The 13,331-nt window shown below is 35.0% G+C and overlaps 1 protein-coding gene across 1 annotated transcript; it reads right to left on the minus strand.

Moving 5' to 3' along the window:
• Positions 1-1,598: 1,598 nt before the first annotated feature.
• LOC122043107 (synaptotagmin-3-like) lies at positions 1,599-10,295 on the minus strand. The gene is made up of 9 exons (XM_042603579.1): positions 9,286-10,295; positions 8,623-8,864; positions 8,062-8,080; positions 6,975-7,180; positions 6,648-6,757; positions 6,457-6,555; positions 5,877-6,327; positions 5,692-5,790; positions 1,599-1,801 (listed from the first exon to the last, which is right to left on the minus strand). Exons 1-8 carry the CDS (start codon positions 10,059-10,061, stop codon positions 5,702-5,704), a joined length of 1,992 nt encoding a protein of 663 aa, XP_042459513.1. The 5' UTR covers positions 10,062-10,295; the 3' UTR covers positions 1,599-1,801; positions 5,692-5,701.
• Positions 10,296-13,331: the final 3,036 nt, after the last annotated feature.

The raw sequence follows: 13,331 nt of genomic DNA on the forward strand, positions 1-13,331 counted from the left end.
TATTAAATTATGAATGGGATATTATTTTGACAATTTTTGAAAGTTAGAGGTTTTTTTTTTTTTTTTTGATTTTCTGCCCTTATTAATTGGCTGTCACAATCCGATTTTTTTTTTTTTTTTTTTTTGATAATCTAGGTGTCTCGATTTTGCCTGATTAATTTTGAATATAAACGGGCATTCTTTAGTAGTTCGCCTATAAATTTGAATCCTTTTAGCGCTTGCTTTGCCACTCTACCACACTTGTGAAACTCTTAAATTTTATATATAACTAAAGGTACCGGTTTTGAGTTGGCTTTTGATGGTACCGGTTTGGTTCATATAAATAATTGCGGTAGCTGTGTAAGGGAGTAGTTGGAACAAGAATAAATTTTGTGCGGTATCGTGATTCTGTTGAGAATTTTCTCATCAGGCCCATTTGCCAGTTGGCTCTCTCGTGCAACTGCCACAGTGATTTTATCGGCTTATTCATTCATCAACATTGTCTTTCAGTAGGAGAATTTGTACTAATTTACTGTGCTGTCGATATTATTTATCTTTAATATATATGTTCTAAGACCGATCATTTACTTGTCACATTGTTTTCCCCTCTCGAGGAAAAGTTAACGCGTATAATTAATTTTATTTATTTCACTTGTGAATATGATTAGCAATTACTAAATAATCCTTTAAATGTTTGATGATAACTTAGGGTTTGTGTTAATAGTCTCCATGGGATGTCCAATTGATAGAATAGATTTATATTGTATGTTAATAGTCCCAACAAGATACCCAATTGGTAGAATAGATTCATATTGTGTGTTAATAGTTTTCACGGAGTACCAATTAATTAGAGGATGATAGATTTATTATAATGAGATAGACATTAATTTTCAATGGGCATGTCATTGGGAAAAAAATTTCTTACACCCTTAACCACTTGTCTAGATCTCTATTATTTTAAATTGATAAAGACTTTCTTACACCCTTAACCACTTGTCTAGATCTCCATTATTTTAAATTGAGAAAGACTATGAGAACACAATCATATTTTACTAGAGTATAAGTATTCATTAAGTCAATAAGCTGTCTTTATAGGACCGTAAATAAACAATCAAATTTTGTTCAAAATTCTAAACAATCAAATTTTGTTCAAAATTCATATACAAGATCTCCATTATTTTAAATTGAGAAAGACTATGAGAACACAATCATATTTTACTAGAGTATAAGTATTCATTAAGTCAATAAGCTGTCTTTATAGGACCGTAAATAAACAATCAAATTTTGTTCAAAATTCTAAACAATCAAATTTTGTTCAAAATTCATATACAAACTGTTGAATTGGATGTTCAAACTTAGTTTAGGTTTTTCTTTTCAAATTTAAACTTAATTTGATTTAATTAAATATTATCAGAGTTCTTAGGTAAAATTTTTATATTTTAAAACTAAATTAATGAAACTTCTTTATTTATTATTTCTTAGTTTAATTAAAATGTTAGGATTTATTAATACTCATAAATATTTTATTACATATATATTCACAAACATTAATAAACTCATGTATTCAAATTTTATCTATTTAATATATTAAATAAATATAAACAAACTTTTAGTGCCTCTATCACAAATTGCCGTGAAAAGTCAATAAAAAAAAAAGTAAGTACTGTACGAAGGATTAAGCGTGCCCAAGAATTATTGATTAAAAAAATATTACACACTGAAAATGGCCGCAGATGTGACTCTGATCTATCAAGTATTTACAGTTGATGGAAACGGGAAAATTGTACGGTTTTACTTTGCACTCTCCTCAGTAACTACAAACCTGCAAGATACGGAAACAACAGTGTGCAAATATTTAGATCTGCTAGGTGAATCACAAAATAAAAAAGAAACAACATCATTATTAAGTTTTATCCTACTAATGAAGTTGAGATTTTTGTAAGAGTATATATATATATATATATATATAATATTTTATTTATATTTAAATAAATTTTATTTTATATTATTATTGTTAATTAATTTTTTTTTTGATAATATGTATATTTATCATAATTTTACATCACCTAACTAGAATATTTATCAATAGTCTAAGTACATATCCGTGTCTTCTTAAACATATTTTTTGAATTTTTTTTTTTAATAAATGTAACTTTCTAAATACTTAAAAATCTCAGTTTCAAATAACTCGTCATCTCTTATCTAACTTAAGACCTTTCACTTATATTATTTCTAATCAAATTTTAATTTAGTATTTACTCTTTCACACGTTTCATCTACCAAATCAATATCTATAAATAATATACACCACAGTATTGTGCGACCATAATTAGTGTAAAAAGATAGGAACTTAAAATTAATCTTGATGTAATCCTATCATTATTGAAAATGCTTCAATTAATTAATCTGAAGTTTTCACTTTAGTCATTATATCCTCATACATATCCTTAATTTTTAACACCCCTCTTTTCTATAATTTTCCATATAATTTTTTGGGGACTCTATCATTAACTTTTCTAAGTAAATGAATATCATATGTATATCTTATTTTTACTCCGTATATTTTTCAATTTATTGTCTTATTAGATGTATAATTTCTATTATCAACCTTGCAAGTATGAACCTAAATTGATTTTTTGTCACTGTGTTCTCTTTCCTTAATCTTTTTTCTATTATTATTCTCAAAATTTCATGGCATGACATTAGATTAATACCTGTTGCATAGTTTATACGTTTCATTTATTTTTATATAAGAAAATTAAAATATTAACCCATCATTGGCCAAGTATTTTTTTCGTTTTCAATATCATATTAAATAATTTTGTCAATCATTCAATATATTATTTCTATAAGCATTTCTATATCTCTATCGAAATATCATTTGATCCAACGACTTTTTCATTATGCATCTCATTTAAAGCTTGTTCTACTTTTAAAATTTGAATTCTATAATAAAAATTTAAATTTCTATACTCATTTGATCTATTTAAATTATTTAAGTTAAGTTGATCACTTAAACCTTCATCAAAAAGTTGATTGAAATACTTTTTCTATCACTCTTTTATTTTTTTCACCATTTACTAGTACTCAATTATATTTATTTTTAATATATTTTATTTAGATAAGATCTCTTATCTTTCTTTTTTTTACTTTAACTATTATATAAATATAAATGTCTCTTTTCATCTTTTTTTTTTATATCCAATTTTTTATATAACCGTTAAAAAATTTTATTCTTTGCTTCATTCACTACTTTCTTAACTTTTTTATTGACTATTCCATATTTTTTTTTAGTTTTTCTCTTCTTATAAGCTGTTTATTTTTCTTTCACTTTGCCTTGTACTTTCTTATTCCACCGTTAATATTCCTTATTTGGTGGTGCATATCCTAACGAATACACTCTTAGTTACTATTTTCAACTTTGATATCATCTTATCTCATATCGTATTAGAATTACTGTATATTTAATATAATGTTTGCGCTCCTACCTTCTCCTTAAATATGTTTTGTTTTATCTTTTAACTTTTGTTACTTAATGTTAAGAGGCATGTATATTTTCCTTCTTCAACAATATACACTCTATTTCTTGTTTTACTTTCGCATCTACTATCTTCATTGATTTACCAGTGAGGGTTTTTATTTTCCATATATTAGACTTAGTTTTTTATAATATTTGTTTTATCCAATCGATGGTGTGAGAACTGTTAATACCCCGAGATAATTTTGATGTGATCAACTAAGTTAAATTAGGTCCTATTATATTTTGATGCCCTAAGTGTGCAGGAACTTAGAAGCACAAGAAATTGAATGAAAGATGCAGCTAGCAAGAAAAACGGGACGTGAAAGAGTCGACGAACTCGGTGCATCCAAGGGACGAGGTGCTATGGAAGAGTACGCTAACGAACGAGAAGAAGACGCATGGTGTTTCCGAAGGACAAGAAGTAGGAGCGGAAAATTGCTCAAGAAGGTCGAAAAATGGGTTCAGATGAGCCCTATTTCGGATAGTCAGAATCACCCAAGTAAGCGGAGACAGAGCAGAATACCCGGACCTAAGCGAGCGGAGCCGGAGCGAGAGTCCGAACCAAAAAGTCAACAGGGAGGTTGACTTCGATCCGGACACCCCCGAGCGCCTCGCCCAACAAGGGCCTGATCGACACCATCCGCGCGCTCAGAACCCTTCCGGGCGCCCGGATTGAAAAGTTTATCAAAACGCGATGTGTCGTGATCCGTTGCAACAGGGATACAATTTTATCCCCTCCAAGCACCTAGAACCCTTCCAGGCGTCCCGATCAAGACTATAAATACAACTCTGATCCCAAAAACTAAATAACACTGAAAAATACAGAGAAAATGACTTGTAAAACGACTTCTATTCTTGTTCTACTACTTTAGTAAGCTGTCAACGGTGTAAAGAGGTTACTCCGCCCAAAGAAGACTTGAGTGAATTTCATTTGTCTAGGATTAGCAATCCTCTTATTGCAAACCTAATAAATCCTCTTGTCTCTGTTTTTTAATTTATGCATTTACGTTTTATTATTACAATAAAAGTGTGTTCTTAATTTAGTTTAATACATCGAGAAAGGTTGATTTTGATTTTCAAGGCAACTCACCCGTCTTTTACCGGTTGCCAGAAGACCAACAAGAACTCTTACTTATTTAACACAATATCCAAATTATGAATACCCGTATTCATGGACTCGATCAAATAATGGTAGGTTAATTAGCTGTGTTTGAAGACTCAACATTTCTATCATTGTCATGTACCCAACCCCACTCATTGAAGCAAAAGTGAAATTGTCATCTTCGAGCATCCGCATCGCTGTTAATACTTCTACATTAATATCTACATGGATATACTGTGAATATACTGTAGCATTAACGCGTTCAAGGAATTGAACGCGTTAAATGTTTACAGATTGAAAAAAGTATGTATATATATAATAATATATTGCTATTAACGCATCATGTGTTAATAGCGTTGTAGATGCTCTTGGTCCCTTTCGACCCCACACTTTTTGAAAGGGAGTAAATCACAGTATGGAAGAGGGGGCATTGGTTCTAGCACAATGACCCAATGACATACTGGGTAGCATATCATGGAATCTGAGATTGATTATTTAGATCCTCCTGGCACTCTATCTTCTATTATATTATTATTTATATTTAAATAAATTTTATTCTATTTTATCATTTCTAATTAAATCTTCTTTAGTTTTTTCACTTCTTCATTTAATATGTATATTTATTATAATTTTAATTTTTCACTTCTTCATTTAATATGTATATTTATTATAATTTTATATTACCCGATCAAAATATTTATTGATAATCTAAATATATATCGATATCATTTTAAACATCTATTTTATTTTTTACCCATCCATTCATCCTCGTATGTCTTCATATCCACTTTAATATTCTTATCTTTATGATTCTCATTCTACTAATGTGTTCAAGTCATAATCTAACATTCAATTTCATATAACATAACAAATTTAATTGTCATTTTATAAAATTTTCCTTTAAATGTTAGTGATATCTTACAATTATAGAGAACACCTATGCTCTCTTCATTTCTTGAATAAAAAAGATTGCGAGTTGGATTAAATTACCGCCATGAGAATATTCTATGAATGGACATGGCTTTTACTAAGTAAAATTTAATAAACTTGTAAATCTACTTGATACAGCAAGATAGATTGCCTGAGTTACCTTTGCAGTATCATGGATTGAAGAAGCCCGAACCTCCCACATTGATAGCAATCAGCACCGCAATGCTGGTCGCCACAGCAAGCCATACCAATGTTGAATCTACGAAACCAATAACTTTCGATGATACAACAAAAAGTTGAAATTCAACAAATGGAATCAGGAGAGCACAAGGGAGTAGGTAGTACCTTTAGAATTACCCGGTGCCCTATTAGCATCGAGAGTCGATCCTTGAGTGATAGGATTGCGTGCTTTTGGTATCGGAGATTCTAGGGAAGCAGACGACTCTGTAGCTTTTGAAGTAGCTGTTTCAGATGAGACTATACCCAGAAACTCCTCGCTGACAAGTAAAGCTGCTAGCACATCCATGAAGGACTCTCTTTCTCCCCCACTAGGATAACCACCAAACGTTTGTCCATACACCTCAGCTGCCTGTTCAAACTCCGAGCTCTCATCGTCCGATGCATCACCGTCGGTGAGTGTCTTCTCTATTGCATCTTCTTCATCTTCTACGTAGGCTTTGTACGTGAGGCGTAGCAGCAACTCCCCGGATAGTTGCTTCCTGAAAAAATTCCACCCACCTCGTAAAGCTACGACCCTATCAGTTGGCACTGTGTCCTGGAGGGAGCCAAGCTCGACCTGCTTATCAACAAATATCATAAATGTTAGAAAGCGGGCCTAAGATTGATGTTCCGGCAACCTAAAACCAAACCAAGAACAGAATCTGATAGGGCCTAAGAACCGATCGAATACTATCTATAGTCTTACTTCTCCAGTGCCAATGGCGAAGTCTGTGAAACCAATAGAGTCCTTCACTTGGATATATAATTTCTGTTTCCTTGGGTCTGCTACTAGGAGATGAAAATCCTGTTGACATGCCAACGTAATCATCAGTCAATGATCCAATGGCTGTATACTACATCGGTTGCTAAATTAGCGAGTTGGAATCAATGGATTACCTGATTCCATATAGGTTCTCCAGGAGCGCCTATGACTGTTGTCTGACTATTCTTCTTACTTCGAATTTCTTGATCACCGAGATTTAAAACAACAAATGGATCGGTTTTCCCTGTCCATCCAAAGAAACATACATTAAGACTTAAATGCCTCCAACTGCAAAAATTCTTGTATAACCATAAAACTACGATACAGGACGGACGTAAGTATCTAAAACTTATGCATATACTTCATCCTTGACAATCAATAAAAAAGAAATACCCCGAATAGCAAACTTCAGTTAAAGAACGTAAGATAATTACAAAAAAAGGGGGTAAATGGCTGAATACCGAATATAACATAAGCAAGTTTCCGAGCATCAACTAAGGTCACTGATAGCTCCCCCACAAAATCCTTATTTCCTTCTTGAATATCTTCTGTTTTAAAATTGACTGGAACAGGCACAAGTGCTGTTCCCTTCTGGAAATCAAGAACAATCTTCTTTGGACGCACAAAAAGCCGAGGCAGATCTTCAGTTAACAATTTTGTGAGAAAGCTAGTCATGAATGAACGTAATTTAGAATTCTAGAGAATGTTATTGTCTATTGAAGCAAGATAAAGTTTACAAAAAAAAAAAAAACTCATGCAAGGAAGCAAAAAGTACAAACAGTTGATTAAACATCGTGAGGTCAGAGGAGAAAAGAAATGATTTACACCACATGAATGACACACACAAAGGAAGACTTGCAACATCATCGCCTATCGAAAATTATGAAGCACAATTCAGATAGTAATCAATTCGAAATTGACAATAGTACTATATCGGCACCCTCCAATTTTCCAAATGAAACATTCCACATATCATGAAGGATGGATGTCAAAACAGCATCATCATATGTTCTATTCCCATCCCATTAGCTAACCTCACTACCTCACCCATTCGTGAGCACTAATCACTTTCCCTTGCAATAACTGCACAGTAAGCGCAGCTTATCAACCAACAAAGTGTAGCTAACATGAACATGAAATTTCTGCTCAAGTATTTAACGATAAGTATAAAGAAAGGAGTATCCGACATGGGCATGGCTCCAAGTATGGCCAACACAAACTCCCCTAAATAATTTTAGATCACTCTGCTTCCATCATTGTTTTTCAGATAGCCACGGAATCCAAAGGCGAAAAATAATCAATAGATATAGTACAGTATGTTGATCTATGGTTGTAATAAAATTATATATTAGTGCAAAGACAATGCAGAGTATGCCATGAATAGCTCAAGAGATTAAACAAAGCATTAGTTGCAAACCAAGCAAGTCAAATAAACAGAGGGAATTTACTTGACTAGGCTCTATAATCTATATTAGCGAACAATTTTGTTAATATACGTGCATGAAAATACTTTAATGCAATATGGAAATGAAGGTTGGATATGCTCACAGTGAGAGTACAGGAATTGCTGGAGGAGGATCAGCAAGTACATACATAAAAAAAATAGAGATACGTTAGGAAGCAGAAAAGGCATCATCTAATATTCAGGCCACATCGGTATCGATGTAGAAGGGAAATAGTTAAGCAGTACCAAATACATAACTGGCTTTGTAGGATGTAAACACTGCGACTAACATGTATATTATGATTGTTTTTTAGGATAGATCTTTGTCTATGTATGAGCAAATATCACATGAAGATAGTATGACACAAGACCTTTATTGTGACAAAGCCTAAACAAAAACCATCACTTCTTCAAAATATCATGTCAGTTGTTCTGTGCAATGGACTATTAGACTTCCCTTTAACAAGCTGAGTAGTACAGACTTATGCATTTAAATGTATACTTTATTACCGTGCATGAATAACAAAATATGAAGACATGCTAACATTGTGGTTCCCTGCATCATAAAAACAGTAGATAGAAATAACAATGCAATCCAGTAGAAGCAGAACTGCTAGTGTCATGAAGAGATTAGGAAAATTCAGTAAACTGAAAAGGATACAAACCCATGAGATTGAACAGACGGAATGGGGACAGCTCAAACTTGATCTTCGGAAGGGAAACAAATGCCCATGATACAGCTCCTATCCATGGTTCAGTTGGTATTAATCTTAGCTTAACCCAAAGCTCTCCATCAATATCAAAATCTCGAATGCCGACAGGTACAACAATGGGAATGATCCCAAACTTTAATGTCAAAGACAACAACATCCTAGCACCACCTGTATAACGAAGTCCAATCTGATACCTGAATTTGGAAGAGATATCTATTCTCAGTAAGAAGATTCAGTAAAAGAAAGTCCTTTGATACGACACAGATTTAATATAAATGCTGATCTTTTTTATGAAAAACATTGTCTTATGGGACGAGGATACAAGTTATGGCACATGTCAGAATCAAAATTGGTAAGAAAATGTAAGATTTTGCTCCTCTTTTTTTTTCACTTTTCCATCCCTACTCTCTCATGTTCATAAATGCCAATCATTAAAACCATTTAACAATATTCTAGAACAAGTTTTCAGACTTCAGGTCCATGCAATGTAATGTAACAGTAGTAGAGGTTTTGCTTCAGTCTACATGCAATGTAACAGTATGACAATTGTATCAAATTGACTTGTTAAATTCTCTAGCACGATTTTGTGTAGTACATATGATAAGGAAAGCTTACTGCAAATCATTCACACGTCGGGAAGTTCGCCTCTCGACGTTCCTCACAGACAGTGGTTCATCACCAAGTGAGAACTGCTTGATTTCGACTCTCTGCACATAGCTAGGCTTCTTAAGATTATCTATAACTGGCTGAAGCAGTCCGATGATCCAATTCTCGATCCCAGACCTATAAACCTTCCACAACTTCACTAAAACCATGTTCACCCATTCCACCGACTCTTTCCTCTGAAGGTCTTTCTCAAAAAACATAGAGAAGCTGGTCGGAACCTGAGGCCAGGTGCCATTTTCGACATCTCGTTGCGTCTTCTTCTTCCTCGAGGTCCAAACCTTGTCGAAGGCAACACCGACAAAGAAAAAGAACACAAAGAAACCGATGATGTTCCTGTTGATTGGGGGAGTAGGGATGGGATGAAGCACTCCCAGCTGCGTCCTCAACTTACCCACCAAGGGGTCTTCTTCGTAGCTGGCGAAGCCGGAGGCCAACTGCATCGATCGCGATGGATCCGATTCCCCGTCGGCCAGCCCATTCTCCAGCTGCCTCGAAACCAAGGTCTTATGAGCCTTGGAAGTCCTCTTGGTGGAGTTCAAGAAATCGACGTTCAATCTAGGGTTACTGTTCTCAGCGGAGGCAATGACCGCGCCGCATCTCCATCTCCGGGTACTCAGTCGGAGACGATGGAGTCCCTGGATCCCGTCGCCTGACCTACAAGGTAAGAGAAGCCCGGTGCCGAAGCAAATCTGCGGAAGGACCAAAAAATCCTGCGGCGGAGACATTCCAAGGGGGACGGGAGCTACACCCGATCCGATTCACGTCGGAGGAAGAGAGAGACATAGATACCGGCACGAGTCGTCGGCGCGGACCATCCAAAAGCGTCGGCAGAGGAGGAGTCCTCGCCGGCGGTGGAGATCGAGCGGCGGCAGATATGGCGATGGATTAGGCGGCGAGGAGGAACGAAATGCGTGGGGGCGCGCGATTGGACGCCTCGTGGATCATGCGGACTGGGGCAGCTCTTTTTCTAGAGCAGACTGGCCGGCTCAGATCCGGTTCAGCCATACGGCTTGACCGGTTCAGTTCGGTTTCTGATCTCCTCGGCCCGGTTCGACGAGTGGTTAAATTATGCGAGCCAACTTGTGGTTCAATTTTTGACAGGGTTTATTTCGGTTCCGTGCATTAGCAACGATCCGGGTCGATTCCGGTCCACGTCGCTGATTGACGTGGACTCAATTGGCGGTATGGCCGACCGAGGTCGGTACTCGGTAGTGCACCGCTGCTTCGTGCTACTAGTAAATATTAAGATCGTGTTTGATAGGAGTGTTATAATATAATCTAGATTATATTATAAGATTGATTAATTTATTTGATTTTATTTTTAATTATAATGTAATATAATTTGGATTATAAAATATAATGAAGTTTTATAATCTGGATTATAAAATAAATATATTATAATACGATTACATTACAAGGTCATCGTTTAATAAAAATTTAAATGTCAAATATACTCTTAATCTGTTCGGCAGCGACCGCAAACTCCAACAAAGATGTAGCACCCACCGGTAGAGGTCGTAGGATATTTTTATCATTTTATAATAATACAAATTACATTCCTTATAAAAAATAATGGACACCAAACAAAAGAATGTAATCATAATCAAATATTACATACATTACATTATCAAACGTAGTATACATTACATTATCAAACGTAGTAATGTAATTAGGATTACATTACAAATTTGATTACATTACAACCTCAATTACATTACACTCAACCAAACGTAGCCTTATATATTTTGAATTCTTTTATTCAATTATATATATAATTTTTAAAATATGTCATATATTTATATATGAGAAAATTGGCACGAAATGACAGGGTTTTTTGTGATCGAATTTGGATACAAGTTTCTTAAAAAGATGGAGGGCAAAAGAAAAGAAACAATCTTCCCTTTCTTTTTCCCCTAGAATCATGAATCTCAAGAGCCATCGCACAAGGCCCCATCTCCTAGTGGGTCCATTTGTTTATTTCTAAATAAAGTTTTTATATTTTTTTATAGTATTAACGGACAATCTGTGAAAAAAATTTAATTAAAAATGATCTAGTTATAAATTACAAATTGTATTAAGGACATTTTCTTCCTCCACCGTCTTTTATTTCCCTAAACGACTAAACCTAATTTGTCGTCTTTTGCTCTTTGAACCTTTCGACCACACCGACGTCGATGTTGAAGGCTTGACAGGCTTTATTGGGTGCACATAACGTGCCGATCACGCGAAGTCAGGAACCCTAGTGATCTTGAGCGCCATCATCACAAATTCATAGTCACTTCTGGGCTTCGTGGCCACTATCGCAGCATCAAGTTAGCGTATCAGGTTTCTATTTCTACTTATGCATCTATTGTTTTGCTTAAATATATTTAGTTGGATTATATTTTCCATTGATTGCTGGTTCAACATCAAATTAAAGTATTTTTTTTCTCTAAAATCTGTAGTTTTTGGATTTCTAGTAATTAAGATTGGTAATTAAAGGATAGACATTGTACCATTATAGGGAAAATGAACAAGGATAGAATATCCATGAATATGTGATTTAGGTATTACAAGATATATTACACAAGCACAGTAATAAAGTTGGTTAGTAATCTAACATTTTGGTGGAATTCATTTTGACCATATATTTTAAATACCGCTCTTTAGAAAATTTATTCATAGCAACTAGCAGACCTTCACGAAGCATCATTGCTTGACACCTTGTAGATATGCAGACCTCATGGTAAAAGTTTAAGGTTGCAACAAAAAGGATAATTTATGATTAAATCCAAAAAATGTCATGGTTGATGAACCAGATTGTTGCTCCACTTTGAAATGGTACTTCAATGACATTTCTTATATCATTATCATTATGCATTCATTGACATTCACAGAATTTAAAAGGTCTTTTTTTGTTTTGCACCGGACCCTTCAAAGTCCAAGGCTGGCTCTGTTTCCTTATAAAAAGTGATGGAAGTGAAGTAGCAATCTGAATTACTCTAAGGTTCCCTATTAATCTCATTGATTCGATAATTTCTATATAGGTTTTGAGTTTATCACCAAGCGATAGGACAAAGAAAAATATATGATTTTGATCGATTATAGGATGCCTAATTACATTGCATTTTAAGTTGTGGATTGATTCATGAGGAAAAGATCTTTATCATCTGTAATAGACAGAGATGGTGAACCTTTGTTTCTTGAAAGGGTTTCTGCTTCTCCTTCCAAGCTTTCGCCTTAGCTGTGGTACCTTTCATTGGCTTCCTTGATAGGGTGATCTTTGTATAGGATCTCCTTGAGGATCCTTCCTTATGCTCACAATCATCCTTAGAGGAACTAATGTTGTATCTCTAAATTAAATGAAGTTGTTTTTGCTTCACAAAAGCCTTGCCAAAGTCTTCGTCATATGATAATGGCCACGCACGAAGTCATTGCTTGCAAAGTTGTTTCCCTCATCATGGTGGACCTGTCACAAAAGAAGCACTGCCTGAATCGTCTCACACAGAGGCCTCGTGCGAACATCGCAATAGACATTACGCAAAAGTATTCACATGCCATCTCGAGCTCGTTCTGCAAGCTAGCTAATTAACAAGCCGGACGATATGTTTCGCTCATACCGGCCGACACAAACAAAACCACCTTCAAAACCGCGAATCAATTAAACATGTCAAATAGATCAATCTAGTCTAAAAGTTCAAGAACACATGATCTCCCCCAGCGAGATGCTACTGACCAATCTTGTTCATTATTCTATTTCATGAGAAAAACAGTCTCCAATGCTGGTCCCTCATCCCTCCCTAATCTGCCTGCCCTTCAACACCCTAACTGTAGCTCTCCAACTCCACATGCTCCTAATGGTGACAAACCCACTTGAGAGAACAATCATTATTCTGTTCTTCCTGAACCCTAATCGACTACAAAAACTATACCCGCAGGATATGCCTGTGGCTGTCTTCCAAAGCGGGTCGCCAGGTCCAGACAAAATCAATATGACTCCCCACTGTGAATCCACC

Source organism: Zingiber officinale, chromosome 2A (assembly GCF_018446385.1).
Source record: "Zingiber officinale cultivar Zhangliang chromosome 2A, Zo_v1.1, whole genome shotgun sequence".
NCBI lineage: Eukaryota > Viridiplantae > Streptophyta > Magnoliopsida > Zingiberales > Zingiberaceae > Zingiber > Zingiber officinale.